The following is a 15,391-nucleotide window of genomic DNA, read 5'->3' as shown; positions in this document are numbered from 1 at the left end:
CCCGCTCCGCCCCGCCGGCGCTGACTGTCGGGTCGGACGGGGGAGGGGGAGGGTACAGCTGGCTCTGCCTCTAGATAGGCAGAGCCAGCTGTCACTCACGCAGCTGGGCGGATCCCGGCACAATTGTCGGGATCCGCTTCAGCTGCTGGGTCTCAGTATACCGCGAGCTGTAGCTCGCAGTATACTGAGCTTAGTGTGACGGGAGGACGCTAGTATGTGTCCTCCCGTTACCCTAAGGAGAACTATGGGGAAAAGCCTTAACCCAATAGTTCTCCTTTAAATAGGTTTTATTCCAATTTGGCTGCAAAAGTGGAAATACACTTTAAAGTACACATGGTTTCCTTCAGCCTTGTTACAGGCTTACTGGGCAATAAGCAAAGTGCGGTTACCCAGAGCAATTAATTAGAAGTGTGTTTTTTCAGTAGCCGGACTACACAAAAATAGTAAAATCTGAAATGTGGTTAAAACTATGGGCAACTCCATTAAATACTTTTTTTCCTTTTAAAGTAGCAGCCACAGATGCCATGTTTTATGAAGGTGCAAGCTGAAGGGCTGTGATCTTTATCCTTTTTTTGCGATTTAATAAGTCAATGACATAGAACATGCACACGTCCATTGACGTGTCAGGACAGCAAATATGCACATGCTAGTTCCAAGTTAGATGCCTAACACCAAAGAATGGGGTTTTTTAGGTGCAAAAAAGTGTACAAATTGATGTCTGAATAAAACAATCTTTTATTTATACATATTAAAACATTGTCAAAATTTAAAAAGAATATATATATATATATATATATATATAGACTGTATATCTTTGTCCACATGATTAAATTACTTGTTGTGAATAGCACAAACACTTAAAAGGTAAAGATAGGTACAGTCTTTTTCCATTTGGTTGTTCTTGTATCAAAAGGTCTCAACGCATTTTGCAATTAAGCTTCTTCAGAAGCCCTATGAGGCCATAAGTGGAGAATTACATATCAATATAATACAACATACAAACAGTTGCAATATTTTGTTTCAACATTCAAAAATATAATGTCTCAGTCCCACTTACTTAACAGTCTGTGGACAATCAACAACGTCCAGCATGCCCACAATAGGAAACAAAGGGTGGTTGCTTTGCGGCGGCCATCCAACATCATATATATGGGAGACTTTTTGAAAATTTAGATGCTTTATTGATTCAAACTATATATACAATTGCTATAGGAAGTTGGCAGGGTTCTGAATTGATCTCCCCGGAAAGCCCTTTCCTCTTCCTTCTGTCCACAGACTGTTAAGTAAGTGGGCCTGAGACATTATATTTTTGAATGTTGAAACAAACAAAATATTGCAACTGTTTGTATGTTGTATTATATTGATATGTAATTTTCCACTTTTTAGGGCTCCTGAAGAAGCTTAATCGCGAAACGCGTTGAGCCCTTTTGATACAACAACAAGAACAACCAAATGGAAAAAGACTGTACCTATCCTTAACTTTTAAGTATTTGTAGGATTCACAACAAGTAATTTAATCATATATACATATCTATATATCTATATATAGATATATCTATAGATATGGATATATAGATATATCTATATCTATAGATATATCTATAGATATACACACATACTATTGTACCAAAAGTATCGGGACACCCCTCTAAAACCTTTGGATTCAGGTGTTCCGTGAAATTTCCTTGCTACTAAATATTCCACGGTCAACTGTTAGTGGTATTATAACAAAGTGGAAGCAACTGGGAACAAAAGCAACTCAGCCACAAAGTGGTAGGCCATGTAAAATGATGGAGAGGGGTCAGCGCATGCTGAAGTGCACAGTGCGCAGAGGTCGCCAACTGTCTGCAGAGTCAATAGCTACAGACCTCCAAACTTCGTGTGGCCTTCAGATTGGCACAACAACAGTGTGTAAAGAGCTTCATGGAATGGGTTTCCATGGCCGAGCAGCTCAATCCAAGCCTTACATCACCAAGTGCAATGCAAAACGTTGGATGCAGTGGTGTAAAGCACGACGCCACTGGACTCTAGAGAAGTGAAGACGTGTTCTCTGGAGTGACGAATCACGCTTCTCTGTCTGGCAATCCGATGAACATGTCTGGGTTTGGCGGTTGCCAGGAGAACAGTACTTGCCTGACTGCATTGTGCCAAGTGTAAAGTTTGGTGGAGGGGGTATTATGGTGTGGGGTTGTTTTTCAGGGGTTGGGCTTGGCCCCTTAGTTTCAGTGAAGGGAACTCTTAAGGCATCAGCATACCAAGACATTTTGGACACTTTCATGCTCCCAACTTTGTGGGAACAGTTTGGGGATGGGCCCTTCCTGTTCCAACATGACTGCGCACCAGTGCACAAAGCAAGGTCCATAAAGACATGGATGAGCGAGTTTGGGGTGGGGGAACTTGACCGACCGAGTCCTGACCTAAACCCGATAGAACACCTTTGGGATGAATTAGAGTGGAGAATGCGAGCCAGGCCTTCTCGTCCAACATCAGTACCTGACCTCACAAATGCGCTTCTGGAAGAATGATCAAACATTCCCATAGACACACTCCTAAACCTTGTGGAAGCCTTCACAGAAGAGTTGAAGCTGTTATAGCTGCAAAGGGTGGGCCAACTCAATACTGACCCCTACGGACTAAGACTGGGATGCCATTAAAGTTCATGTGCGTGTAAAGGCAGGCGTCCCAATACTTTTGGTAATACAGTGTAGTGTCAGGATTTCTCTTTGTTATTATTATTATACAGGATTTATATAGCGCCAACAGTTTGCACAGCGCTTTACAATATAGGGAAGACATTACAGTCACAATACAAATCAAGACAAGATGGTAAGGAGGGCCCTGCCCCTGAGGGCTTACCAAGTTAGATTTTCCTGGGACTATACTTTTGCATGCTGCATGTCTGACTTTGGCTTGTTCCATCTTGTCTGGCTACTTCTTTGTCTTGCCATGCTGTACTGCATTTGTTTCTGCCTGTTCACTTATCAATTACCCTACAGTGACACAGAAGATCTATTGCACCTGATGGCACAAGCTCAAAAACATCAAACCCTTATTTCTGAATGCACTTAAAACCATGCAGGGTTGTACATGTATTTTGCTTGCTATGTCATTCATTTTTACTCAGTCAGCTGTGAAAGCCTTAATCTGCATCTTTTCACATAGATTATTTGTAATAAACTACACAAATGTTATGTAGCCCCAGGAATATAAGTCATAGAAGCTTTGCTCAGATACCTCCATTTTTTTTTGGGACACACACAGTGGCCACATGTACTCTGCATCTTTTATTATACATCCATCGAGCAAGGAAGCCATATTGACTATGAGGTTTGACACAGTGGTCAGCCAAACCCATCAGTCTTCTGTAAATTCTTGTGCTTGATAAATATTCAAACAGTTAAATACTTGAAAGGAGCAGCAACAATGCCCCGGATAAAGTTCCTCTATGTCTGCTCATGTGGCATTAGATAATAAAGAAGTAAATTAGGATTTTTGGGAGTAACAGTCATACAATTCCAAACTCTGTAAGGTACTTTTGGAGTACTGCTTCCTTTGTGTTTTGGAACACTCTTTGGATGTTTTCAGTATCCGTAGCGCAGGTGGCGTGAAGAAAAATGATACGCTGTGCATCTTTCTTAGCCTTTCCCGAAAGATCCTGTGGTTTTGTTTTATTAAAGATATCTTTGTAGGAATCCTTGATAAACTGTGTAGCAGCTTGAGCATCCCGACGAGGACCTAGAGATTAAAAGGGAAATGTATATAACACTTAATATTTTATTAAATAAATAAGTATGTGCTAATTTCATTTATAAATAATCCTATGTGTAATTTGCAGCTGTATGCAGTTTTATTTTGCCGTAATTGGCTGACAATGCTGGCACTCCCCTTCTCAGATCTAGTCTTGGAATGCAGAGGTAAATGGTAAGCAAATATACAGATGGACCGCATGCATTAATACTTTGCAGTATTTAATGACTTTAAACGAACACATTTCATATCTGCATGGAACTCAACTTTAAACCATATCTAAACTCAAGAACAAATCAGAAATACATTGTAAGTTACTAGTCCTCAGATGTGGTGGCTGCATGTGTTTGCTTTGTTCAGGCTAAGAACATTTTCTGCAAGTTCAGAAAAATGACTGTTAATCTTGCCATAATTACAGTGTCCTTGTAACTTCCTGCGCACAAGATTGGTATCTCAAACAATGTTATCAGCTTTCACAGCTGTCTTCTGTAAGTGACAAAGCCCCTCCTCTAAATGTAATGGAGAGCAGGAGGTGTGTGTAGTTCAAATCAAAAGAGTGGCTTAGAACGGCAACGCTGCTTCTCTTTAACTACTGTATAAAGAAACTCGGCACTCCTGTATTAATTGAAGATTGTTGTGTGATCCTTAATTCATCAATCGCAAACAGCATACCTCTCAGACAAAATTTCTAACAAGTTTCACACATACTTGTGTTTAATCGTAAATCGTTTCATCACCAGATGAAAGGGTAAAACTAATGCAGACGGCCACAAGGGCTGATAAGCTACATTACAAAATATTTCTGCATTTGGGTTTATTTGGATAGGTTTTAAGGCAAGCCTCAAGCCAACAGTATAAACACAACTAGGGACTGCTGAATATAGAGATGTAGGTGTATTAATACCAAATATCACGAATAGGAGGGTGGAGAGAGCAGAGGATACCTGAAAGTTTCTTGCCAGACCACAGTCTCTGGTCTTCTGCACACCTTTTCTTTGCTCTCTTGGCTCCTTCTGTCATAGGCTAGGCTAGCTGGACAATACATATAAGACATTACTTCTTTTAAATTAGGGTTCTTGTGGTAACTCAACTTTAAAGTTCAAAGGGCATCTGAGAACGTTCCAGCGTATACTTTTTGACCAGTCAGTCACCACCTCTCTTGTGAGGGACAATTATAGCTACTTCCTTAAGGTCAGATAGGACAGCTTCTAGAAGCCAGCATCTTTAGGATTCCTGCAGCACTCCAAACCCTAGGCCCAAAGACTCATGGAGAAAGACAGGTTATCACAGCAGCATCCTAACAGGACAGAATCCTAGGTAGGAAGACCATGTGCCAGGTCTCAAGTGTATAATAAAATCCTACACATATGGTTTCCTAGGATCCCAAGCTTGCTAAATGGCTAGGGCACTAAATAATCACAACACACTGTATTTAGTAAAGATGGAGTAGGGCTATCGGTGACATAACTGAACAGGTTTGGGAAGAATTCTGTAACTGCAACTGTTATATGGTTGTACTTAGAAGAGATAAACTGATGGTATTTTCATAGAGCATATTTTGCACCTGCTAGATTATTTAAAATTGGCAAATGGCATATACCTGTCTGTTACAAATGTCAATTGGTGAACAGAGATATTCTCCACATGGTATGGTATTGTGCCAAAATCAGACACTTCCAGTACCAAGTCATTGAATTCATGTCTCAGAACTTTAATCTTCCAGACTAATAAAAACCCAGGCTGGGGTCTCTTTTGCATTTGTGGGGACATAGATCTTAGTACACATGTGGAAAAACTTTTCCACACTGATTGCCTTTCTATGCCAGAAAAACACACGGGACATCCACAATGAATTAGATATCGGCTTATGGCAATTTCTGGTTAACAACATTCTACCTCCTTATAGAATAACTTACCATTCCACAGGATGCCCCATTAAGTTTATCAATGTCTAGTGGCTAGCCTGTTATAAACACTATGGGGTTGATTTACTAACCTTATACACACGCCACGAACACGTATACACCTCTGTAGTGTGTTCCCTTCCAGCATGATCTATGGGTGAAATCTAAACACCTTTGTAGTGTGTACACACCCAGCAGGTGTGTTGTGCAAAACCAAGCATGAATTGCAAGGTGATGTTGTGTAAATTAGCTCTATGTTGTGTTGCTTGCGTTGATGAATGCAGGAATGTAAATGCATGAGCTAACAATTTTTGTCTAAATTGTGAAGCAGCATTATATATGCATCATGTGCATGATTTTTCCATATATGGCATTAGTGGAAATATGCTTTTAGAGACTTTTTGGTTGATAAATACGTTTTGCTGTGTGAAAATCACATGCACCTGGTGCGTGCGTGTGTTTAGGTTAGTAAATCACCCCCTAGATCTCATACTGACACTTTTATCCACCCCAACACCTCCAGACACACAGACACTTCAGTCACCTTTAATGGGTTTCCTTTTGTAAACAGCACAACACAAGAGGTTGCTTTGAACCTCCTTTATTCTGCAACTTTTTTGATGACTCAACGGTTTATTTATAAAACTTCCATTCGCATCCATTCCATTCACAATCCCCTTCCTATTAGCCTAGAAATTAGCCAGAGATGATTGCCCCTCACCCCCACTGCCTTTAATTAAGGTTTGGATTAAAGTTCGCAATATTCGGTGATAGGGTGAGCTGGGCGAACTGCCCGCAAATCAAACCCAGGCCAATTTGCTCATCCCTAGTTGGGACTGCATTTGGCAGTGCAGACCAATGATGGTAATGAGAATAGACTTCAAAATATGAAAAATATGCTATTTTTCTAAATAAACATTTGGTGAAACAAATACTTTTTCAGGCAATATTATCAATGATCCACATTCTAAAGCAATGATGTTTATACTCAAATTTTAAAAACAATTACCTCCCGTTTTTTACCACAATTAAATTATTTTTATGGGGAAGTGCAAGATTTGTTTAAGTTACAAGGTCAAACTGTATTAAGTGGTCTGTGAAGTATGTTAGAGATGAATTGTCCTATAGTGCAGATAACATGACACCACATGCTTAGCAGGGAGAAACTGAGTGAGCAGGTTCTTGTGCAAGAGTCCTTTGTAGATAGATAAAGGCTTATTGTAAGCAGTGTTGAATCATTAAAGGTTTAGGAAAATAAAAGCGTCAGATTATCTCGAATTGGGAGTAAAATCATTTTTTGTGAGTTGAGTGATAAAGCGCTCCTTGACACCTGTGAAATAGTAGGTTTTAGTATATGTTTCACTTTTAAAAATATTTATGTGTTCCTCAAGAGTTGAAAACTATAATTTAGGCTCTGTTCACACCTACCCGTTTTGGCACTCAAAGCTAAGCACGACAAAATGCTCAAGACAAGGAATTCTATTCATTTCTAAGGCCTCTGTTCTCAGCTGAGCATTTTGGTGCCAGCATAAAGATGCCTGTCACTGGAAACTACAGCACTTTTTGGTCCCAGAGACTTCAACTTTGTGTGACAGAACATGTGACAAAGTGCTCAGGTGATAAAAGGGGCCATACAAATAATTGGGATTTCTTGTTTTGATGAGCTCAAGACAAGCGAATGGGATTCCTTGTCTTGAGTGTATTGTCATGCTTAGCTTTGAGCGACAAAACGCCTAGATGTGAACGGAGTCTGAGGGCCCATTCACACTATGCTTTGTGTAAACACACCTGCATTAGCACATTGTATTTTCGTACATTATGGTGCACGTCATTAAAACAGTCCATTCATTTTAAATGGGGTGGCAACATATCTTTACGGTACCTAGTGATGTGCTATACTGCAAGTGCATTGGCAGCTGCTGCAAGGCATCAGTGTGAATGGGCTGTAAAGGGCTGGCTGTTTACCTAAATCAGATTTTTCGGATTATGATAAATGCTGAAGACTTAAACCACCTGACATTTTAGCTGCTTCGGGGTGAGCTCTACACAAGTGTAGGACAAGGGAATATCACACAGATCGGCTGGATATTCAAATTTTGGAGAATATCAGTCATTGTTTAAGCCACGTGGACCCCAAAACATTAAGTGCTTTTGCACAGAGAGGGTTATTCTTCAAAACTGCAGTGTGGCTGAGAGAAAGCTGCTCAGCACACAAACCAGCTTTTTCACAGCAAAAAAATCCACTAAAATATTGTATTGACTGCATGCACAGTATTTAAAAACTGCTTTTTAAACAAGATAGACACTAGGTACCTTTTATTTAAAAAAATTATCAAATATTTTTTACTGGAAAAAAACAAACAAACTAACTATTGCAGTGCCTAAGTGCACAGTACTACTAAAGTGTGATTATTTTGCATAAAAAGTTCCCAAATTTTTGCAGAGCCTACGTGTACAGTATTTATTCATTTCTACTAGGCCCCATTTTGAACAGGAGCCCCGCCAGACATTTTAAAAACTAGATATCAACATTAGAATGTAATTATTTTGCTGAAAAAATGCCCCAAAATATTGGAGTGAAATACACGCACAGTATTGAATGTTTTGTACTATTCCCCATTTTGAAAAGGAGTCCCCACCAGCCATTTTAACATGACAAGATCAACATTAGAGTGCAATTTGTTTGCAGGAAAACCCCCCAAATTATTGTAGTGCTTACAATCAGGCTATTCATTTGTATTTTAAACAAGAACCCCACTGCCCATTTAAAAATCTAGAAATCAACACTAGAATGTAATTTATTTACAGAAAAAAGCCACATATTATTTGAACCAACATGAACAGTATTGAATCACTTGAGCTAGGCCCTGTTTTAAACAGGACCCCTATGAGCCATTTTAAAATCTAGACTTTATCATTAAATTGGACACTATGAAATCTGCTTTTGTAGTCTGCATTTTCAAAGGTAGCAAATTTGAACATAAAAAAATTAGAGTATTCTGTGCAAGCTAGAGCAGGTGATCCAGACTGGACACCCAATTGTCCATGGGGTCCTCTCTTCAATTTGAAAAGTGAAATATATGATTTCAGCACATTTTTATTTGCAGATGATAATCCTACTTGACCCCTACTAGCTTTGTGTGAATAACATCTGTCTCCTGCACAGTATGTACACAGTATTGCATCACATTTACCAAGCCACGTTTTGAACAGGCCTGCCATTTTAAAAACAAAGAAATCCAAAAATGTTTTAAAAAATTTCCAGATAAAAAGCACCCAAAATAGTACCTATATATGTAGTAATACATGACTTGTAATTGGGTTTATTTTGAACAGGACCCCCACCAGCAATTTTAAAATCAAGAAATCAAAATAAGAGTATAATTTATTCACAGAAAAAGCCCCCATAATATTGTAGTGCCTATGTGTGTAGCATGTAATCATTTCTACTAGGCCCCATCTTAAACAGAACCCCTCCAGCAATTTTGAAATCTAGAAATCAAAATAAGAGTATAATTTATTCACAGAAAAAAGCCCCCATAATATTGTAGTGCCTATGTGTTTAGTATGTAATCATTTCTACTAGGCCCCATCTTAAACAGGACCCCTCCAGCAGCCTACATGCACAGGACCCCTCCTGAAGTGCCTACATGCACAGTATTAAATCACTTTAACTTGGTCCCATTTTGAACAGGACCCACATCAGCCATTGTAAAATCAAAGTTAGATTCAATTTTATTTGTTTAAAAAAAGCAACAATCTTAATAATCATTAAATCCCAACCTCCACTTTTTTTAACCTAACTGAAGGAAAAAAAAATATATAAAAATGTGAAATTAAAAAAAACTACCCCAAAAAATAAAAGGGGGGTAGAGCAGCCAAACAGTAACTGAATTTGTTGCTGGAAGACACACAGACATGTATATTTCCATGGAAAACCATTCTGTGATGTCTTCAAAATCTGCTATAGGAGTGTGTAAAGCAAAGTGGCAAAATAAACTATTGTTTAGCACATGTGTGATGCACATTTTACATGCACCAAATAAAAAACATCATGCACCTATGTTGAAGAGGATTTGCAACATGTGCTCCAGAAACTGAAAAGTCACAAATTTTGAATTGTCACAAGAATATTGCAGTTTATTCACCTTATAAACCAACATCTGTGGCACAATGTAGTGCAGACTTTAGCCGCAAGTCTCCACCTGGTCCGACCATGCACCAATCTGCACATCGGGCTGACTCCCTCTGATACGTGTCTGTACAGAACTTTAACAGAGGGAGATTGAGCTGGGAGAAGCTGGCAGGTTCCCTGTGAGTGAGTGTCCGGAAGAGCTGTTCTGCTGCCTGCACTTCTCTTTACCCCGGTGATCACTTCCTGATTGTGGAGGAGAGAGGAGAAGAAGCCATTCAATGAGCTGCTATAGTTGCTTTATCTCTCCCTGCACAGTGGCAGCACGTCAGTTTGTGCACAGTCACTGCAATATATACATCTAATCTACAAAGGTCCAATGCGGCACTATTCACATGTTTGTGCCCACAATTATGCATGGCGGCGTTCAAGGCACTTCACCATGTATAGTTTATCAGGCCCAGTGTGACTGTGACTTAAAGTGACATTAAGGTCACAGTAGCCTCCCCCTCCCCATACACACACACCATGATGCTTTAAGAACGTACCTTAAATGACGTACCGTAACCTCTTGATCCCATCATCTTCTCCTTTCCAGTAGATTTCAGGAGTCAGTCCAGCGCTGGTGCTGGTCTCTGATCCAGCGCTGACTGCTGTGTCTTCTGTGTCCCACGATGTCCACCCGCGTGCATGCTACGGGGCTGAGTGCATTTATTTACACTGTGTCTCTCCACTTCTCCTGGCTGAAGATTTCTACCGAGCATGCAGCCGCCCCATGATCCTTCACGGCCGCTCTAAAAAATGTCAAATCTTCAGAAGGGAGCGAGCGGGGGAGACACAGGTAAGTAATTACCTTTTTGGTAACTTTAAAAAAAAAAGTGTTTGCATATGTCTACTGCTTGCTAGCAGTAGATATATGAAAAAAAAAGATGAGACTTTGATTATACTTTAATGTAAATATGGATGTTTTCAGCAATGACCACCAGCATGTAACTGTCCCTGTATACACTCATAAATCTCTCCCTAATCAGCCATACCACTGTAAAACACAGTTAGTTTGTCTATAACTGCATGTAAAATAGAGATGTTTTGTCAGAAATCAGCACCAGCAATATCACCTAACTTTCCCTGCAGTCTGTGAGCTTTCCCTAACTACTCCATGCCTCCTCCAACTCTCACTGAACAAAAGCTGCTTGGAACACTGGGCGGAATTCAATAAAGTGTTGCCAATTTTCTGTTAGTATAGACCCTTAAAAGGTTCTGCGCCAATGTTAAATAAGCCCTGTCGCCTGTGTTTTGGTAGCCTCACCTGTGACAGACTGCTATTGACTATGGACCATTGCCTGTTGTCAATCAGTAACCGAACAGAGCTGATGGGGAATTTGTCTTTTAGGGTTCCCCATTAGATTCTTTCCCACCTATAGTATAATTCCTCATCTGCTCTGCTCCTGCTTGTGTCACAGGTGCAGCAGCCGGGCAGAGATCCCATAACGCTGATACTGTGATTTTATGAGGCTCAGTGTTAGTGAGCTACACAGAGGATGGAGTGTCAGGTATGGACACTCACTGCTCCTCCACAGCACACATGGTGGTACTAACGCTAGATTGATTTACCTGTTTGTAACAGGTACATGAATTTGGGACATGGGGCCAACGTTTGTCCTGTGGATGGACAGTGAAATTCTAAACAGTGTTGTAGAGCCTTTTGAATCCCAGGGAGTGCCTTTTATAGGAAGGGGGCTGGCACATAAACAAAAACTTCCATGATTGGCCCTTCTAAGCCACCTGATTACAGTCCAAAGGTCAGGAAGTTCATGATTGGTAATTGCTTGCTATGGTGGCAAACAATCGCAATAGATTGCCATGTTTTTGAACTGCAAATCAGTCGAACTTATGGTTGACCTAAACCCGGAGCTCATCCCTATTGATAAGTTCAGGAAAAAAATGTTAAGACTGAACTTGCAGCATGGCACCGTTTGTAAATAGCATTTATACGCCAGTTTGCTCTGCTATACCGATATATTAACTGAGATTAATTTTCACTTGTATTAATATGGACAGAGCTGTCTCTAGACTTTGCAATGAGCCAGCCCATCTGTTGAGTCTTACTCAGTATAACAGGGCAAAACAAATGATAGTGCAAAGCACAGTTTCACAGAACCACCAATCAGAAATCATGTTACTCATTTTACCTGCTGTCTGCTGTGGGTTCCTGCAATTTTATTAGTGTTCCTTTTATTATTGTACTCAATAAATGTGATGCCAGTACAATAAAGGCATAGTGCATATATAATAAGTGTGGGTGGTGACCCCTAATTTTATATTTTATTTTAAATCTTATGTAATATTATAAATAGCAGTGATGTTAAAGGAGAACTATGAGGTGAGTGCTTTTCCCTCACCTCATAGTTCTAGCCGATCTGTGACAATGAGACTGTCACAGGTCGGCTCAGTAGATCGGGAGGTGAGCGAACACATACCGGCGTTCGCTCACCTCTCAATCCTGTCACGGCTCTCTGCCGTGACAGGGGAGGGGCTGGATTCCCCCCTCCCCGTTCCGATCCGCCAGCGCTGACTGGCGGATCAGACGTGTGAGGGGGCGGGTACAGCTGGCTCTGCCTCTAGATAGGCAGAGCCAGCTGTCACTCACGCAGCTGGGCGGATCCAGACATAATTGTCGGGATCTGCTTCAGCTGCGGCGTCTTCGTATACCGCGAACCACAGCTCGCGGTATACTGAGCTTAGGGTGACGGGAGGACACTAGTTTGTGTCCTCCCGTTACCCTAAGGAGAACTATGGGGAAAAGCCTTAACCCCATAGTTCTCCTTTAACTGACCTACAGCAACCTATAAGAATTCAGCATATTTCAGTTACAAGGAGGCAGGACAAGTGGGGATTGTAATGAATTACTACACTTTGAATTCTATGCTACTACAGTTTCCTTATAGCAAGAAACAAAACTACAGATACATAAAGTGTGTGGGCCAAGCAGAGGAAAGAAATCCAACAAATATGTTTTTCAAAGTTGACTGCTTTGCTGTAGCATCTTAACCTGGCCATACACTGTATGAATTTCCACCAGTTCTTGACAAACCAGCTGAAATTCGTTCAGTGGGTGGCCCTGCAAGCAACCTTCCGTCTGGCATCCTGCGATCAGAAAATCAAAGGAGCCAAACGGACAATTTCAGGATACAATAGCCCAGCAGAAGATTTGTCTATCCACACTGTTTAGTGTGAATGGAGTCTGTTTGTTTTGTTGAACTCGCTGGTTGAGTGAAAAAAACATAACAGTGTATGGCCAGCTAAACAAAAGCAAATATTCTACAAAGGTTTTGTCAAGAAGTCTGTTACAAATGTACAAATGGTTGTCTTTGTAAGAAAGACATAAAGATTGCTTAGGGGAAGATGTTTAAAGAACCCACAAATTGACTTCCAATAACACAAAATATTCAAACATAAAGTTTGCAATTTCTATTCTATTCTATTCACCATTTGCTGTGAAACCAGCTGTCTCATATATTTGTATTTTAGAAACAATCAAAACCATTGATTGCTACAATCAACATATTTTTGTGTAAAATAGGCTTAAATGTTTGCTGTGTAAAGACACTTTTCCAGTGAGTCAGTAATTGGAAAACAACATTGAAGCTTAAATAAGAACAGGCTAGTAGTTATTTTATATTTGTTTTTTTGATGAAAATTCTTTCTCATTCTATGCTGAAAATTGTTTATTAAAGAGGTTTCACCATAGAAAAGAAAAGAATGAAAAATACCTATGTGGAGGATTTATGGTTTCAAGTCAAAACAAAAAAAATAAAAACAAAAACAGATTCCAGAATGATGCAAACACTACTTTGATGCTTTGTACACTGGGTATAACGGAAAAAGAGCATGATTTAGTTATTCACTGTATTTTTATAGGGTCATCCTATTATATCTGAAGACATTCTTGGAGGAAAAGATGAACAGCAACAAACCCTGCTAGTGTTCAAGGCTGGATTTACAGTTAGGTACAGTAGGCACCAGAGCAAAAAGGGTGGCTTTTACCTGTATATATATATATTGGTCACGCATCCCTATCATCAGTAGGAAAGTTATCTCATACAAATGTATTTACATAATATCTCAATATTCTAAGCCATGCTAGGACCAGGGAAATAAAGAAAAGTTGTGTATAAACGAAGTGATCCTAGCAGAAGGGTGTTACTTTACCAGTTTCAGACATTAGGCATTCTAAGTACACTCAAAAAAACTGTACCAAACGGCACAGGGAATACGCCAGTGGCTTAACTATAGCCATAGCAGCCCACACAGCTGCAATGGGGCCTAGGGGTGGGATGTGGCTCCTTTAGGAAGTCTGTTGAAACAAAGTCTGCAGTCATTATAGTTACAACCTTATATGTGTAGTTAGAAGAATTTGTTTAGCTGTCTTAACATGGTAGATTAATTGCCCTCTGTATGCCTATTATTAAAAATTCCCAGCGTGTTTCCAAAAGTTTTTAGTTTAATTTAAATCAGTTAATTTAAAGGTTACTTCCCTGCACTGCTGCTCCCCAGAAATGTATATCATTAGCACTGCTCCCTAGTAGTTTACTGACTATGCTGACAGCTCTCCTTCTATCTGACCTTGGTTTAGCCACACTTTATGTTAAGATCAGTGACAGTATTTTCACAGTGGACACTGCCAGGTGCCACAGAGAGAGGTCACTAGGGGGCCTCTTGCTGTTGCTGTTCATCTTTTACTAGGGCATCATAAAAATTTTGCTATGGGCCCCATGATCTGTAGTTACACCCCTGGCGTACATAGCATGCCCTGTTTTTCTCCCAACCACTTTTACTGGCAATTCACAGCTGTCAAAATGACAGCCGGGACTTGTGAAGTAAATACAGCAGCCAGCTGTAGCTACTGCTACCAAAAACTGAGTTTTTGAACAGGGTTTGTAAGCACTCTTTAAAAGCATGATCCAGAGATACAAAGTAACATCATAGTTACCTTGTATTTACTCTTTTTTTGCATATGAAGGGGTGACTCGCATATGATGTCAGTTATGAGCATTTGTGGGACGAAGTTGAAAGAGCCATCAGGCAGCTGGTTCCACAACCATCAAATCTCACAGAACTGGACAGTGCTATTCATCAGGCATGGTGTCAGATTCCTCGCCTCACCTTTCAACATCTTGTGGAGTCAATGCCAAGAAGAATCGCCGCAAGGCAAAAAGGGGCCCAACGAAGTACTGATGGAGTGGTCATAATAAATCTGGCCACTCAGTGTATATCTATATAGATATAGATAGATAGATATATCTATCTATCTATCTATATCTATATAGATATAGATATATGTATATTAGGGCTAGTAATAAAATGTAATAAAATTAACTAGGATTACACTAATCCAGCACGTTATTAATCTCACGTGCCCCACTCAATATGGCCACCGCTTGAGTGGGGCAACTCAGAATAATAACGTGTTGGGTTAGTGTGATCCTAGTTCATTTTATTACTTAATTGCTGTGCTGTATGTGTATAGGCCAATGCTGAACCAGGATTTCGAGGAATTAATTAATCGAGGAATTAATTGTTCATTTCCGCAGCCCTAATATATAAA

General features: G+C 40.0%; 1 protein-coding gene across 2 annotated transcripts in view; it reads right to left on the bottom strand.

Moving 5' to 3' along the window:
- Positions 1-3,388: 3,388 nt before the first annotated feature.
- Positions 3,389-15,391, bottom strand: part of LOC108791249 (guanine nucleotide-binding protein subunit alpha-11-like) — a 69,660-nt gene continuing 57,657 nt past the window's right edge. For both annotated transcript variants that reach the window (XM_018561681.1, XM_018561680.1), the window contains one exon: positions 3,389-3,735. In XM_018561681.1, coding sequence (XP_018417183.1) covers positions 3,506-3,735 — 230 coding nt within the window. In that variant the 3' untranslated portion in view covers positions 3,389-3,505. The remainder of the gene's footprint in view (positions 3,736-15,391) is intronic.

Source organism: Nanorana parkeri, unplaced genomic scaffold (assembly GCF_000935625.1).
Source record: "Nanorana parkeri isolate BGI_ZX_2015 unplaced genomic scaffold, ASM93562v1 scaffold537, whole genome shotgun sequence".
NCBI classification, from domain to species: domain Eukaryota; kingdom Metazoa; phylum Chordata; class Amphibia; order Anura; family Dicroglossidae; genus Nanorana; species Nanorana parkeri.
The sequence above is the reverse complement of the archived record's forward strand: the minus strand, read 5'-3'. Positions and strand labels throughout refer to the sequence as shown.